The sequence below is a fragment of the Leptosomus discolor genome, chromosome 19, assembly GCF_034619465.1.
Source record: "Leptosomus discolor isolate bLepDis1 chromosome 19, bLepDis1.hap2, whole genome shotgun sequence".
Lineage (NCBI taxonomy): Eukaryota > Metazoa > Chordata > Aves > Leptosomiformes > Leptosomidae > Leptosomus > Leptosomus discolor.
This window is the reverse complement of record NC_141409.1, coordinates 2,203,042-2,216,228: the sequence shown is the minus strand read 5'-3', so window position 1 is coordinate 2,216,228 and position 13,187 is coordinate 2,203,042. Positions and strand designations below refer to the sequence as shown.

At 47.6% G+C, this 13,187-nt stretch overlaps 1 protein-coding gene across 1 annotated transcript in view; it reads left to right on the top strand.

Annotated features, from left to right (window-relative positions):
* The window catches only part of RABL6 (RAB, member RAS oncogene family like 6), a 60,053-nt gene that overhangs the window by 19,222 nt on the left and 27,644 nt on the right, over positions 1–13,187 (top strand). Inside the window, exons 4-8 of the mRNA XM_086475551.1 lie at positions 372–424; positions 1,975–2,066; positions 2,938–3,078; positions 4,479–4,584; positions 10,213–10,316. Coding sequence (XP_086331677.1) covers positions 372–424; positions 1,975–2,066; positions 2,938–3,078; positions 4,479–4,584; positions 10,213–10,316 — 496 coding nt within the window. The remainder of the gene's footprint in view (positions 1–371; positions 425–1,974; positions 2,067–2,937; positions 3,079–4,478; positions 4,585–10,212; positions 10,317–13,187) is intronic.

The following is a 13,187-nucleotide window of genomic DNA, read 5'->3' as shown; positions in this document are numbered from 1 at the left end:
TTCAACACTAACACAACAAAAAGGGCAACAAAGCAGCTTCCTTCTGTGGTCAGGGGGTGCACCAGACCCTGTGGTATTCGGTCATTGTGACTTTATGCAGTGAAGAGCATGGTTTAAGCTACCCCAGACTTCCTTCCTATTCAGCTTTGAATTAGACTAGCAAGTGTTCTTGAACAGGGTAGCTGGTGTTCTTCAGCAAGGCATGCCTGTCCCACCCCTCCTCGTTCCCCGTGCTTATAGTAGAAGTCAGATCTGCTGTGAGGTCATGTTCAAAACGCTGTGGTCCTGCCCAGGCCCTTCCTGGAGTTCTCTGCCCAGTGTAATGCTTTTTTTTATTCTTTTTTTTTTTTTTTTTTACCATTCTTTTTAAGGAAAATGCAAAAAACGAGGAGATGGTTTGAAACTGGAAAATGACCCTCAGGAGGTGAGTCACCTTGAATGCAGATGTCTGCCTCTTAGCGGGAGGCCTCTAACCCGCCTTTGGTCCACGGAGAGTAAGTTCTATATTTACTTTTGCTCTAAGGCCAGCCTGGCAGGTGGATGAGGGGCGGTGTAATCCCTGATGCTCTTCCCTCTTTTGCCCATCCATTTTATCCTTGTTCGTGCCCTCATCACAACTTTCCTGCTGTTTTCTATTCTGTCTTTTGGGAATGGCTGTGCCCCAGATGTTTACTGGGTAGCTTTATACCTGTCTGCTCGTGGGCAGTGTCAGAAAGTCCTTTTGTAATGGACTTCTTGTGAGACCTGGAGAAGTCACTTGATGCCATGCTCTCTGGCTGCTCCTTAAAACTGGGCTAACAATTACCTTTTAACACCCTTGGAAATCTAGAGGAGGAAGGGGTGATAGAAGTGCTGCCTGGCGCGTGAAAGTGAACAGAGTGGCCTCCTCAGGGTTCTTGTGCGAATGTGTCTCCTTTGGATCTTCTGCTGTAGAACAGAGTGCTGTATGGGAGACCACTTCCCCAAACCACAGTTGGGCTGCCCGTGGACTCCCATGGCATCTCTTTCAAAAGTTGTGTGATTGAAGCCTCAGGAAAAATTCAGTTTGAAGGCCCTTGATCCCATGATCTCTGCTGCAGCTCTTGAAGAGCTTTCTGGCTCCCGTTCCCGTGTCAGTGCCCTTCGGGGCTCGGTGCACGGGCGGCGTTCTGGTACTCGCTCAATAACCGCTTTGTTGCAGTTGGTGGGAAAGGCCGTGTCACTGCTGTGCAGACAGCTGAGCACTCAGTCTGGGGATCGTCAGGGCAGTGAAGAGTTACCGCTCTCACCAGGGAGCCAGGCCTCTCCTATCTGGTCAGATGAGGAGAATTTTCTTTTCAAAAGTTCTCCTATGGGAAGAAGCCTCTGTGAGAACAGATGACACAGCTGCTTCTTCCTCCGCAAACGTGGGTGCATTTTCTGCTCCTGGGAAATGAGTGAAAGTTGTTCCATAGGCACCAAACTGCAGCAGGAGCCTTGGAGGTTCAGTTGTACTGTACTTTGCAGCGTGCAGAGTCCTAATGATGAAAAGCAACCCGAGTGCTAATAAATACTTTCAGCCCTGCACGGCAGAAGCTGGGTAGAAACTATGTCCTGGCTTTGTACACCAGAAGCATTAGAAGTACAGTCAATGTTTAGGTCACCAAAGAGATGGAATGGGAGCTGTGTCCTCTGTCCTCCATCCTGTAGCTTATGTGGAGTTACCTTGTCAATGCGGGATTTGGGAGCCCAAGGGAAAGAGGAGGGGGTGGGTTTAGCATTTGCTGTCAGATACATTGTTTTTCAGAGACTGTCAGGTGCTTCACATCCTGCTCCTGGGGGCAGCGGAAGCTGTGAACCACCAGGTGTCTTGCTTAAATGATGGTGATGTGAAATCCACAGCTCCTTCTTAGAGTGACTGTCACTTTAGAAAGTTTGCCTATTCAGCACTGTATTTCTGTACAAGCCTGAACTCGAATCAAGTTATTTACTGCTTCTTTGCCTTTATTTCCTCAGGCAGAGTCAGAAATGGCTCTGGATGCAGAGTTCCTGGATGTCTATAAAAACTGCAATGGTGTAGTGATGATGTTTGACATCACCAAGCAGTGGTAAGTCGTCTTCGGCAGCACGCACCGCGTGCTTCTCACTAGTTTAGTGAAAACAAAGGACTTCTAGACCCCTTGATTCCCAGATGGATTCTGGAGCCGATAACCAGCCTAATGAGTTTGTAGCCCTTAAAATAATAGCGTTGTCTTCTGACGTGTCTCTTAATATACTCCTCTCCTGGGCTTGTTTCAAACAAACGGTCTCCCTGTGGGCTTGTGTGCTGCAGTTTCTGATATACTGCTGTCTGAGGCTGGATAATTAGTGCTGTCACAGGTGCAAAGTGTGCTGGGCATGTTACAAACCCCTGCTCTCAGGAACACAAGGGAAAGGGGAATGCTAGTTAGAAATTCCCAGGAAGACTGGTATTAGTAAGGATTATTTAGAGGCCCTAGGCTGCATTAATGTACAGAATAATGAACTGTTCATTTTGCACATCTGCTGAGGAGGATGAGACACATAGGGAAGCCAGAGTGGAAAGAGGAGGTGGTCAGAGTTCCTGCTTTATATTTAAACTTGTGTTTGACAGGTTTGGTGTGGGTCAGTGAGCCTGTTGACAGCTGAAGGGAGGGAATCCTTTTCTTCTGCTGACCCCACGCAGTTTTGTAGGACTAAGGGAAATATTGCCGCAGGAGATGTGAGGTTGCTGGTGGAAGTGGATTATTGAGCTTGTCAAGTTGTTTTTTAATAAAGAATGATACAAATGTATTTACAGTTCATGTATTTCTCTGAGGGGGGGCAAAAAAGCCACAGTCTTGGAAGGATTTTGGAAAAAGATGTCTTACTTTGTTTTTTTTTCTGTGATTTGTGCATGAAACTGCTCACAGAATGATGTTTTCCACTCATCTGCCTGTATTTCTGTCTCCTCTGGTGAAGGACATTTAACTATATTCTGAGGGAGCTTCCTAAAGTGCCGACCCACGTTCCAGTGTGTGTGCTTGGGAATTACCGAGACATGGGGGAGCACCGAGTCATTCTGCCTGGCGACGTGCGGGACCTCATTGACAATCTGAACAGGTGAGGGGGGCAGGCATTGGGGCAGGCCGGGGGGCAGGCAGGGGAGCAGGCATTGGGGCAGGCATTGGGGCAGGCAGGGGAGCAGGCAGGGGAGCAGGCAGGGGGGCAGGCAGGGGAGCAGGCAGGGGAGCAGGCAGGGGAGCAGGCATTGGGGCAGGCATTGGGGCAGGCAGGGGGGCAGGCAGGGGAGCAGGCAGGGGAGCAGGCAGGGGGGCAGGCATTGGAGCAGGCATTGGGGCAGGCCGGGGGGCAAGCCGGGGAGCAGGCCGGGGGGCAGGCATTGGGGCAGGCCGGGGGGCAGGCAGGGGGGCAGGCAGGGGAGCAGGCAGGGGGGCAGGCAGGGGAACAGGCCGCGGCTGCTCCCTGTCATCAGCCACGGGTAACTGTATTGCTGCCGTGGTTACGTCACGTCCGTCCTCAGACCCTTTGGCCTTCCCTGGCCACAAATGTCTCGTACAGCAGCTTACACGACGGGCTTTTCCTTTGATGTAGGAGCCAGTACTGGGCAGGCTGAGCTATACTGGGAGCAGGGAGTGCCTGCCAGCATGCCCTTTTCAGAAGTGCTTTTCCCAAGAAGTCACCTTCTTTCTGGATAGTCCTTCTCTTGTGAAGGAATCCTCTCCCTGCAGCCCAGCTGTTCTCTCCTCCAAATAGTTCTGCTGCAAGAGACCCAGCTAGTGCAGCTCCCTTCCGTGCTCTTCCTCCGAGAGCGTCCCCCGCACAGCATTACTGGGCACAGCCAAGTCGTACATTTCCCTTGCCAGCCAGGCGAGATTTCCCCTTATGCAGAGCTCTGAGTCTCTCTGTTATTTAATATAAAGTATTATTTGTTGTTCGGGATTCAATAGATTGTACCTTTTTGTATGGTTTTATGTTTTTAAGGTGTTTTTTCATTTTCCTAGTCTCTTACTTGTTCGTGCCTGTGTCAGGCACACAGAAATGGTATCAGTTTTAAGGCTTAATTCCGTAATGTAATCCTTTCTTTAAAGTTCATCTCTATCTGTGACTTGGCTGAGTTTAATGCTGGCTGCTGGTGCTTGTGATTTAATGTTGGTCTGCTTGTGGTTTTAAAACAAAATCTTTGCTGAGAAACGAACAGCTTGTACAGCTGTGAAAGCCCCAGTTTAGTAAGCCAATGTCCCACTGTCCTGACATGGTATTTCTCAGTCTGGCAGCCCCATGACACTGCAGCACAACAACAGCCACCACCCCTCAGGAGGACCAAAGCGTGAATTTTGTCTGTAAAAAATGAGTCCCTAACAGAATGACCTGCTAGCCCAACGTATTTGGGGGTTGAGGGGTTGGCTTGAAAATGAGGGTTGTTCATGTTGTGTAATTCAGTGTGTATGCAGTCTGTGTCCAGTACAGTTTTCTTCTCTCTACCTATCTGGTTGAGACAGGCCTCCCGGCTCCTCCTATTTTCGCTATGCTGAGTCTTCCATGAAGAACAGCTTTGGCCTCAAGTACCTGCACAAGTTCTTCAACATCCCCTTCTTGCAGCTGCAGGTAAGACAGAGGGTATTTCCCTGATGTGCTGGGTGGGTGGGACAGATCTCATTTTTTCTGTCTCTTAAGGTGAGAATTTGGTATTTGGAGTTTCTTTTGTTGTTAAAGGATCCTGAACAGATTTTTGGTTTCCTAAGAGTTGTTGTAACAAAATTATGTTAGTAATTGGTGTCTGTGACTTCAACGTGTCTCTGCTTGCAAGAGGACTTTTGTGCTGTGTTCACGTCCCTCTGGAGAAAGGCTCCAAGGTGATGAATAACACTGGCGAGAGAATTGCATCAAGTGCTGTAGTTACCAAGTCAAGAATGTTCCATACATGCATTTGTTAAACTTTTTATTTAAATTCTGTTCAATTAAAACTCTGATAAGAAGAGATTTGGTCATGAAGTGAACAGTTCAGGGACAACAGTCTGCTGAAAATCTTTGCCCTAGTGGTGACTGATCTGCTTGGATCCTGTGCACGCAGATCCCAGTCTCGTATTTCCTTCCTAACTGAGGCTTCTTGGGTGGACTGAGTGGAAGGGCAAAGGCTGAATGGGCACGGCAGGGTGGAGTTCTCAGCTGCGGTCCGTTAGAACAGGATTGTTTGGGGTGATCGTACAGGAGTCCTTTGGGATCAATAGTCTATGTTTCTGGAGGTACATATGATGTTGTATTGTTGTTTTCTTTTGGATGGAAAAAAAAACAGGCAGTTGATCTTGGTTATCTTTCACCAGTAATTGAAATGATGTGTGTATTTTCATACAAACAATCCCCGCTGAAATGCTAGTTCAGAAGATGCTTGGATGTATTGCTGGATGTTACCATGTCCTCAGGCTGCAGAGCAGAAAGAACCAGGAGAAGAAAATGTATAAAAACCCAGTAAAATAAGTCAAGCAATAAATTTTTGAGGACAAAGTTGTAGAAATCTGAGATAGAAACCCATCTAGCTGCTCAGTGGAGAAGACTGAAATCTGCCAGCATGCTGGTTGGTTAAATGCTTGGGTTTATAACCTTGGCTCCTATGGTAAGGTGATATCTGGCAGAAATCATGCAGAATAATTAGTTCTCAGGTTACTTTTGCCAGTTTTGTAGATCCCTCCTTCTTTCCTCAAATAGATGTTGACAAGAAACAAAGACGTTAGCACAGCCTTCCTTCCCAATTTGTTTCTAAGAGCTGCTCATAATGATACTGTTACTAGTCAGTATATGTGATGGTTTCCATAGCCATAGTTATAAGCAGGAAATAGCAATGCGTTTGTAGTATCGGGTTTGCTTGGAAGCAGCTTTAGGATGTGAGCCTGATGGCACCTTTCATTTAACTGTGCTGTGCGTAATAACCGTGAGCTGTTAATTCAAGACTGGAAGCAGTGAGGACCCAAAGCCAGAGAACTGCTTGGACAAATCTTGGTCTTCAGGGAAATAAATCTGATACAACCATTAGCTGTTTGGAGATTCCAGGGACGGTTGCTTAGGAGAGGTGAGGGAGATGCAGTGACCAGCCCACATTTACTCTCCTGTTCACTGGGCTCGACGTAGCACTGGGGTTAGTCCAAAAGGTGCAGGTGCCATATAATTAAGACTACCAAATCCTGTGTTTTTCATGTAATGTGATTAAATAATTCAACACTGCAGAAACGAACTTGAAAAGACTTCTCATTGCAGTTTAGTTCCCGAAATTGCAAGGGGAGGTTTGGAAAGGGCGCATGTAAACCATGCTTGTAAATATGTTTGCTGTGTTCTGTGTACTTCAACACGGAAGGTGGCGGTTGAGGAGGTTGCCCTGTGCCTGTCATTCAAGGGGACAGTGACTAGACCATAGCTGCCTGGCTTTTGCTTTAGAGCAGCGGTGCCAAAACTAACTCCTGCAGTTCTGTGCTCGTACAGGGACTGCAGGTGGGTGCTTTGCTGTGCATTCTGAAAAAAAATCACAGCGTAGGATCCAGTGTGGAGACGGCTTGTTTCGTTTCCTTCTGGCATGCCGGAGGTCTCTGGCCTTGCCATTTTGGGCCGAGGCAGGTGACGCTGCAGGTTTGGGTTGCTTCCACCCGGGTTCGGGGGCTTTAGCTGATGTCAAACTTCAGCTGAGATGTGTTGCGCTTAGTTTTCCCAGTGCTGCTTGCGTTTGTGCCACAGGCTCATTAAAGAGCTTCGTGATGCTCTGCAGGAGCTGCGGCTGGTGGCTCTGGGCGTTTTGCTGCTCCTGGAGACCCGCTGGGAGTCTTGCCTGTGAGTGCACGGGGAGCCAGGGCTGGCCCCGCCGGGCCTGATTAACAGCCAGCACAGCGTGATGTTAAAATTTGTGGGCAAATTCACAGCTAGACTTAATTCCTAAAGGTTCTGCTTATACCTTCAGAGAGATTTGCCAGTAACAGCCTCCAGAAAGGAGTCGTTTCCCTGGTACTTTGGAGCCAAGCAGGGTTAAAGGAGAGGAATGTTACTAGGTATTAAATGCACATATGATTTAATCCGTCTCAGTGGTCCTCTGAGGTTTCTCTGTTCCTCAGCCCAGCCTCCCACTGCTCTCAAGGGGAGATTATTCAGCTGCACACAGGATTCCAGGCCGCCCATTAGCGGAGGTGTGTTCGGGCACTGGCTTCCAGTTGCACGTTGCTGTGTTCAGCTGGCGCTCGTGCATCTTTCATGAAGGAAGCAGTGGCTGAAATTCATACCCCCAGGACAGAGCGTGTTCCCTCCAGCAGCCTGGGCTCTCCATTATTTATCAGCTCTTTCCCAGGGGAAGGATTGCCGGACCCAGGGATGCGGTTCGGCTGTAGCTATTGCTGGTGGCCCACAGAATGTGCAAATGCCATCAGGTCGGCCGGGCCTTCGGGTGCTGCGCTGGAAGGAGACAAAATTCTGCAGACAGCTGAAATTGCCTTTTCCCAGGAAGCATTTGAAAGTGGCGTTCGGCCAAAGCATTGGTCTGTAGCACATGATTTATTCCCTTCTTTTGGGTCGTTGCTAAAAATAAGCTGCTGCTTTAATATTTTAATACCAGTATGGTAAAATAGAATTTATTTTTTAAGTATTTGGAAGTCCATTATTAGTGATGAATTTTTACAAAATTAAATGCAACTCTCTCAATTAAAGCTAAGTTAATTTACTGCGATCTGTGAAAATTGAAATAAATAAGACTTATATGTCTTACTGACAAAGTACAAAGAAAGGCAAACCTCTTGTTTAGTAAAAGCCATTATCTAAGTGCCTAAGGTAAGCATTAGAGAGCAGTGTCCCTTCTGTCTCTGTTTATTCAGCTAATTTGCTTAGCATTTATTTCAGTCATCTTAGGAAACGGAGGACAAAGAAGCAGGAAACTTGCTCTTTTTTGTCTCATTTTTGCTTACACTGTATGAATAACATGAAAGGATGAAATCTGTTACTTCTAAAATCTTGAATTTCTTGAAACTTGAATTCTGAAATCTGGAATTTGAATTCTAAGATCTAGAATCCTTCTAAAATCCTGGTTAGTACTTATTCTGATTAGTGTAGCAAGTTTAAATATATATCGCATGTTTTGCTGAAACTTTCTTATCTGTATACCACAGTAAAGGGAATTTGAGTTAACTAATTATTTCATGATTCTTTGTATACATGTTAATTGAAGTCAAGTTTCCATCTGCAGAGAGTTTATGAATATAATGAATAGCAGTTACCTAGCAAAGGAAATATGGATCAGTCCAAGCTCTTAACACAGTGACAAAGGTAAAAATGAAGAATCTAAATGTTTGGGAAGCAGTAAATCAGCTTAAATGATCACAGAAGCTCTTAAATTTCAAGAAAGACTGTATCTTCCCGTCAGTTAGCATGTTTAAAGGATATCAACCACTATGAATCACCTGGTCTTATAATACAAAATAAAAATTACTTAAACCTGCTTGCTGATCTAAGTCATGGTAGAATTTGGTAGAAATCAGCCTGCCCCATGGAGGGCTCCGGCTGTGCTCTGACTGCTCCCTTGGACAGACCGCTGTGCTCTGTTTTTTATAAAGCAGATGAGCTAATTGTTCTTTGAATTTGTACACTTTCTGGATAGCTCCAAAGTTGTCATGTCTACAGCGATGTATTGTCACTAGTACATGCACATAGATGTTGAACACCGTTGCTTTAGCCAAAAGTTTGCTTCCCGTAGGGGTTTTATTCTGCAGATTACATAGTAGACTTCCTCTTGTGCTTTTAACTCCAGTGGGATCTTTCTGCAGTGAGCATACGTGTTGTCAAATACGGGATTAAAAATTCACCACAGCTATTGATGCTAAACTTCGAAAATATTTGTCGTAGTAGAAAGCTTAAATGTACGTTGAGGATAAGGCAGTTATAAAAGCAAAAACCTTTGCGGTTTGCAGGAAACCTGGCCTTTCTCTTCTGTCTCCTCCTGTCTGGGTGGTGGCGCAGCTCAGCAGCCTGTGGCACTGGTGGACCCCGCTTTAACGGGCGCCGTGCGGTGCCACGAGTCATGGGATGTGTCTCAGCACCAGCTGTCCCTGTGTCCTCTGCCACCCAGTACATGGGCACTGGGAGAGGGAGGGCTGGCGCTTTCGGACGCTGAACCTCGTGGCTGATGACTCCTGAATTCGATGTGTAAGCTGACTCAGTGCCCCTTGCTCAGAGCTTCCCCCAGAGGCAAGTCGGGTGGTGGGAGCCTGGTCATGCCAGTGCCCCGCTGCGTGGCAGCCGGCTGCGTCCAGGCAGAAGGGAAGGGCGGGCTCTGGTGCAGGATTTGTGCCGTGGAGCCGGGTGGTGGCCCCAGCCAGCTCTTGGCCAGGGGCTCCTGCAGAAATGGACGCTGCGCTAGCCCTGCGGCTCGGCGCCATCGCAGAGCTGGGCCTGCTGGGCCGGTGGTCGAGGAGGCCGGTGCTGGGCCCGCTGCAGGTGAGCCTTTGGAGCTCGCCGTGCCTGTGCAGGCTCCCGTAACGCGTGTGGTTATGGATCGCATCTCACTGCCAGCCGGGCTCTTGGGAGGAGTGTCCCGAGACCATTTGTAATTGATTTTGAACCTTTTAAGCCAGCACTTCCCCTCAGCTGAGGTTTCTGCTTGGATTCTGTTGGAAATATAGAAAGGGAAGGACTGACTAAGCTACCCTGTTTTACGTTAGTGACCTCGCTTTATTTCACGTTTGAAACCGACTGGAGTGTCTGTCCCCATCTGTGGGGCAGCAAGTGAAGGCAGGGGGGCGGTGACTTCTAAAATTTCACGGAGTTGACAGGTTGTGTTCACTCATCTACTCTGACAGTAAAAAGAAAATTATTGTGAGGTTGAGTCTGGCTCACAGGGGGGCTTCTTTAGCACAGGAAAAAAATAAAAGCTCAGAATGAATGAGTTGCACAACTGTTCTCCGCAGGAGTTCTCCAAATGCAACTAGCAGTGCTGTGTCTGAAAATCACACATTATCGATCTATGGTTGAGTATAGCTTGCAGAACAAATTACTTTCTTACACACAGACTTTCTGGATTAACGTACTTTTGCTACTGCTTCAGCTTCCCTTTGTGCTTCTGTATTTAAACATCGTGAGAGAGACCAGAGCTCCTGTTTAATTCACTGCTGTGGGTAGAGTGGTGACATGAGATCTCGCTGTGCCCTGTGAGCCTGCAGAGATCTGTTACGGTGACCCTTCCTGCTCAGACCCAGCTTGTTTTCCTTTCTTCAGAGGGAGACGTTGCTACGGCAGCTGGAGACGAATCAGCTGGATATTGATGCAACTTTGGAGGAGCTGTCAGTGCAGCAGGAGACAGAAGATCAAAACTACGAACTGTATGTGATTGAGCCATCTTTTCCAACTGTTTTCTTGCAGTCCGGGTGTCACATGAATGTTGGGCAGCCCCAGCTATGGCATGTGGCTAGACTGAAGGGTGCAGTGAGTGACATTTAGGGTTTCTTTGGAGCTTGTAAAATGTCACTTTTAAGTGGCGTCACCTGAAATAACGCATGCATTTGGGGATCCCTGTGAAAGGGTCTGGTTCCTACAGGCATGTGATCTACGGGAGGGCAGTGGAGGTGGAGCAGAGCAGCACCTCTGGAGGCAGCACATGCTGAAGGAATTGTAGATATGTATGTTGCAGCCTCTGATGCTAAAAGGGAATATTTGACATCTCTCTGCTGCTCAGTACACAAGTTGCTTCCTTTTTCTTATGGCTATTGCATATCATGTGTCTTATGATAGGCAGAAAGTAATAGTGACAACATTTTGTTCCCTTTGAATACTTCGAGACTCCTCAGGGCCCTTTTGGTTTGAAATAGCGGCTAGTTCCTGCTGCCTCGTGTCTGTTCAGCACCCTGTCTGTTTGCTGGCTGCTTGAAATGAGCATTTGCCAGATTTAGCCCTGCAAAGCCAGTACATTTGTAGCAGAGTGAACAGGAAACTCTTCAGATTCGTATGTTGTTGACAAATGTGTTCTGTGAATTTGCATTGCGAGGTCTTTATTGCAGTGATGTGCAAGCCAGAAAAGTCAACTCCAGAATGAATTGGAAAAAGATTCTTTACAGGCAGCTTTATTTGGAAGTTGGAATCGATGATTATGAAATATTCATGCACAGCCATTTGACAAGCAGTTTCCAGACTGAGTTTCAAGTTCCATAACCTCGGTCAGTGTGTTTTCCTTTGAAAGCGTTGCAGTACCCCATCTACATGCGAAGCTGTACTGTTCCCAGAGCGTTCACCTCATTCCTGTCCTTAGGGACCGGTTAGGCTCCTCGTGCCTTCAGCAATCCTTTTCATGTCCCTACTCAAAGGACTGGGCTGTGTGGGCTGTGCTGTCAGCTTGTTTTCCAGTATTTTTGTGTATACTGCATCAGTACTGGGAAGATACTTAAAAAGAATCAAGAGCTGGCAGAGCTGTTCCAAAGTTACACCAGATCTTGCTACTTAGGCACCTCTCACCCTTACACCAGCTCTAGCATTTTGCTGGGCCCTTGCACGTGCCAGTTCAGCTCACAAATCCAGCAGAAAACTATCTTCTGCCTTACCTGCTGCTGGGTGAGTTGGGCTGGCTCTGAGAAGCGTCTGCCTAACACTAGAACTTAAAGGAAGCAGCACCAGTATGGTGCTGGCAGAGGCGGGATGGCAAGGCCTCCTCGTCCCAGCATAGGTATTACACTGAATCATCCCATCCAGTGTTGTTACCACACCAGCGAACACCATTTTACGATACTGGAGTGCTTCCACTGCCAGAGATTTCTGCTGCAGAAATCCTGCGACGACTAAAGAGTATCACTTGCGAAGTGGTAGCGCCCAGAGTCTCCGGGCCAGACTGGTCGCGCTGCACGCTGACAGGTCACAAGGCACGTTCTTGCCTTGTGCAAGCTCAGAGGAGCTCTTGGTGCAGTGGCGGCTGCCATCACCTCAGTAGAAGCCCCGAGTCATCCGCAGAAACTCCAAAGGCAGATAAACATTTGGCCCACAGGTTAGCGCCCTGTCGTTCTCCAAACCAGCTCCGGAGCGCAGGGGGAACAGGAGATGGGGTGGGTGCACCCGAAGCTGCCGCCGCCCGGCCGGGCAGTCGCTGCCCTTCCGCGCTGCAGGACAGCGTGCTGCAGCAAAGCACTGCTGCTCGGCCGCGGGGGAGGGCTTGCGCTGCAGGTGGCTAATTGCACTGTTAGGCTGCATGATTGGCCTGGCACGGCGTAAGAAATACCTTTGCCGTTGTACCTGACAGAAGAGGAGTTGCTGAAATATTCAAAGCAAGGCTTTTCTCTAGGATTCTGGTTTAAGGAATGAACTGACGTTTTTATGCAGCTGGCCAGCTTGTGCTTTCACTTCAGCTACTGTGCATTTGTATCTGTGTACTGAGACTGATGTTCTTGGCTTTCAGAAAATGATGGTTCTTCATAGAAAAGTCTTTAAAATATTGCTGGATGCTTCCTGGCTCAAGCCACTCGTCCCAAAAGAAAAGCACCAGGCTGTGCTGAGTACTTTGATCACACTGACTAAAATAGACTAATGTATTAGGATTTTTGAGGTTTTTCTCTGCATCCCAGGTAGAAACAAAGAGTCTGTTTGTTTCAGTGGCACCTCTCTGAAGCAGATGAGCTGCAAAGGGGTTACTTCAACCCCAGAGTTGAAAAGTACACTCTTCCTACGTTCATTTTTTATCCCTGCGGGAGGGAGCTCTTCAGGCTTGCCTCCTTTAGCCAAAGTCCCGATTTAAAGAAATAATTACACTTATATGTCAGGGAACTCAGGTTTGGGTTAAGTTCTGTTTCTTAGTAAACAGTTTGGGCTGGTGAACAGAGTATCTGTGAGCATGTTGTGGTTTAACCCCAGCCAGCAACTGAGTGCCACGCAGCCACCCGCTCACTCCTCCCCCCGCCTCGGCCGGTGAGATGGGGAGGAGAATCAAAACCGAGTAAAACTTGTGGGCTGAGATAAGAACAGTTTAATAATTGAAATAAAGTATAATGGTAATAATAGTTGTAACAAAAAAGAAGATAAAAAGAGAGTGAAATAGAACCCAAGAAAGACAAGTGATGCACAATGCAATTGCTCACCACCCCCTGAGCAGCGATCTGCCACTCCTGGCCAACTCCCCCCCAGTTTCTGAGCTGAGCATAACATTCTGTGGTATGGAATATCCCTTTGGCCAGTTCGGGTCAGCTGTCCTGGCCGTGCTCCCTCCCAGCTTCTTG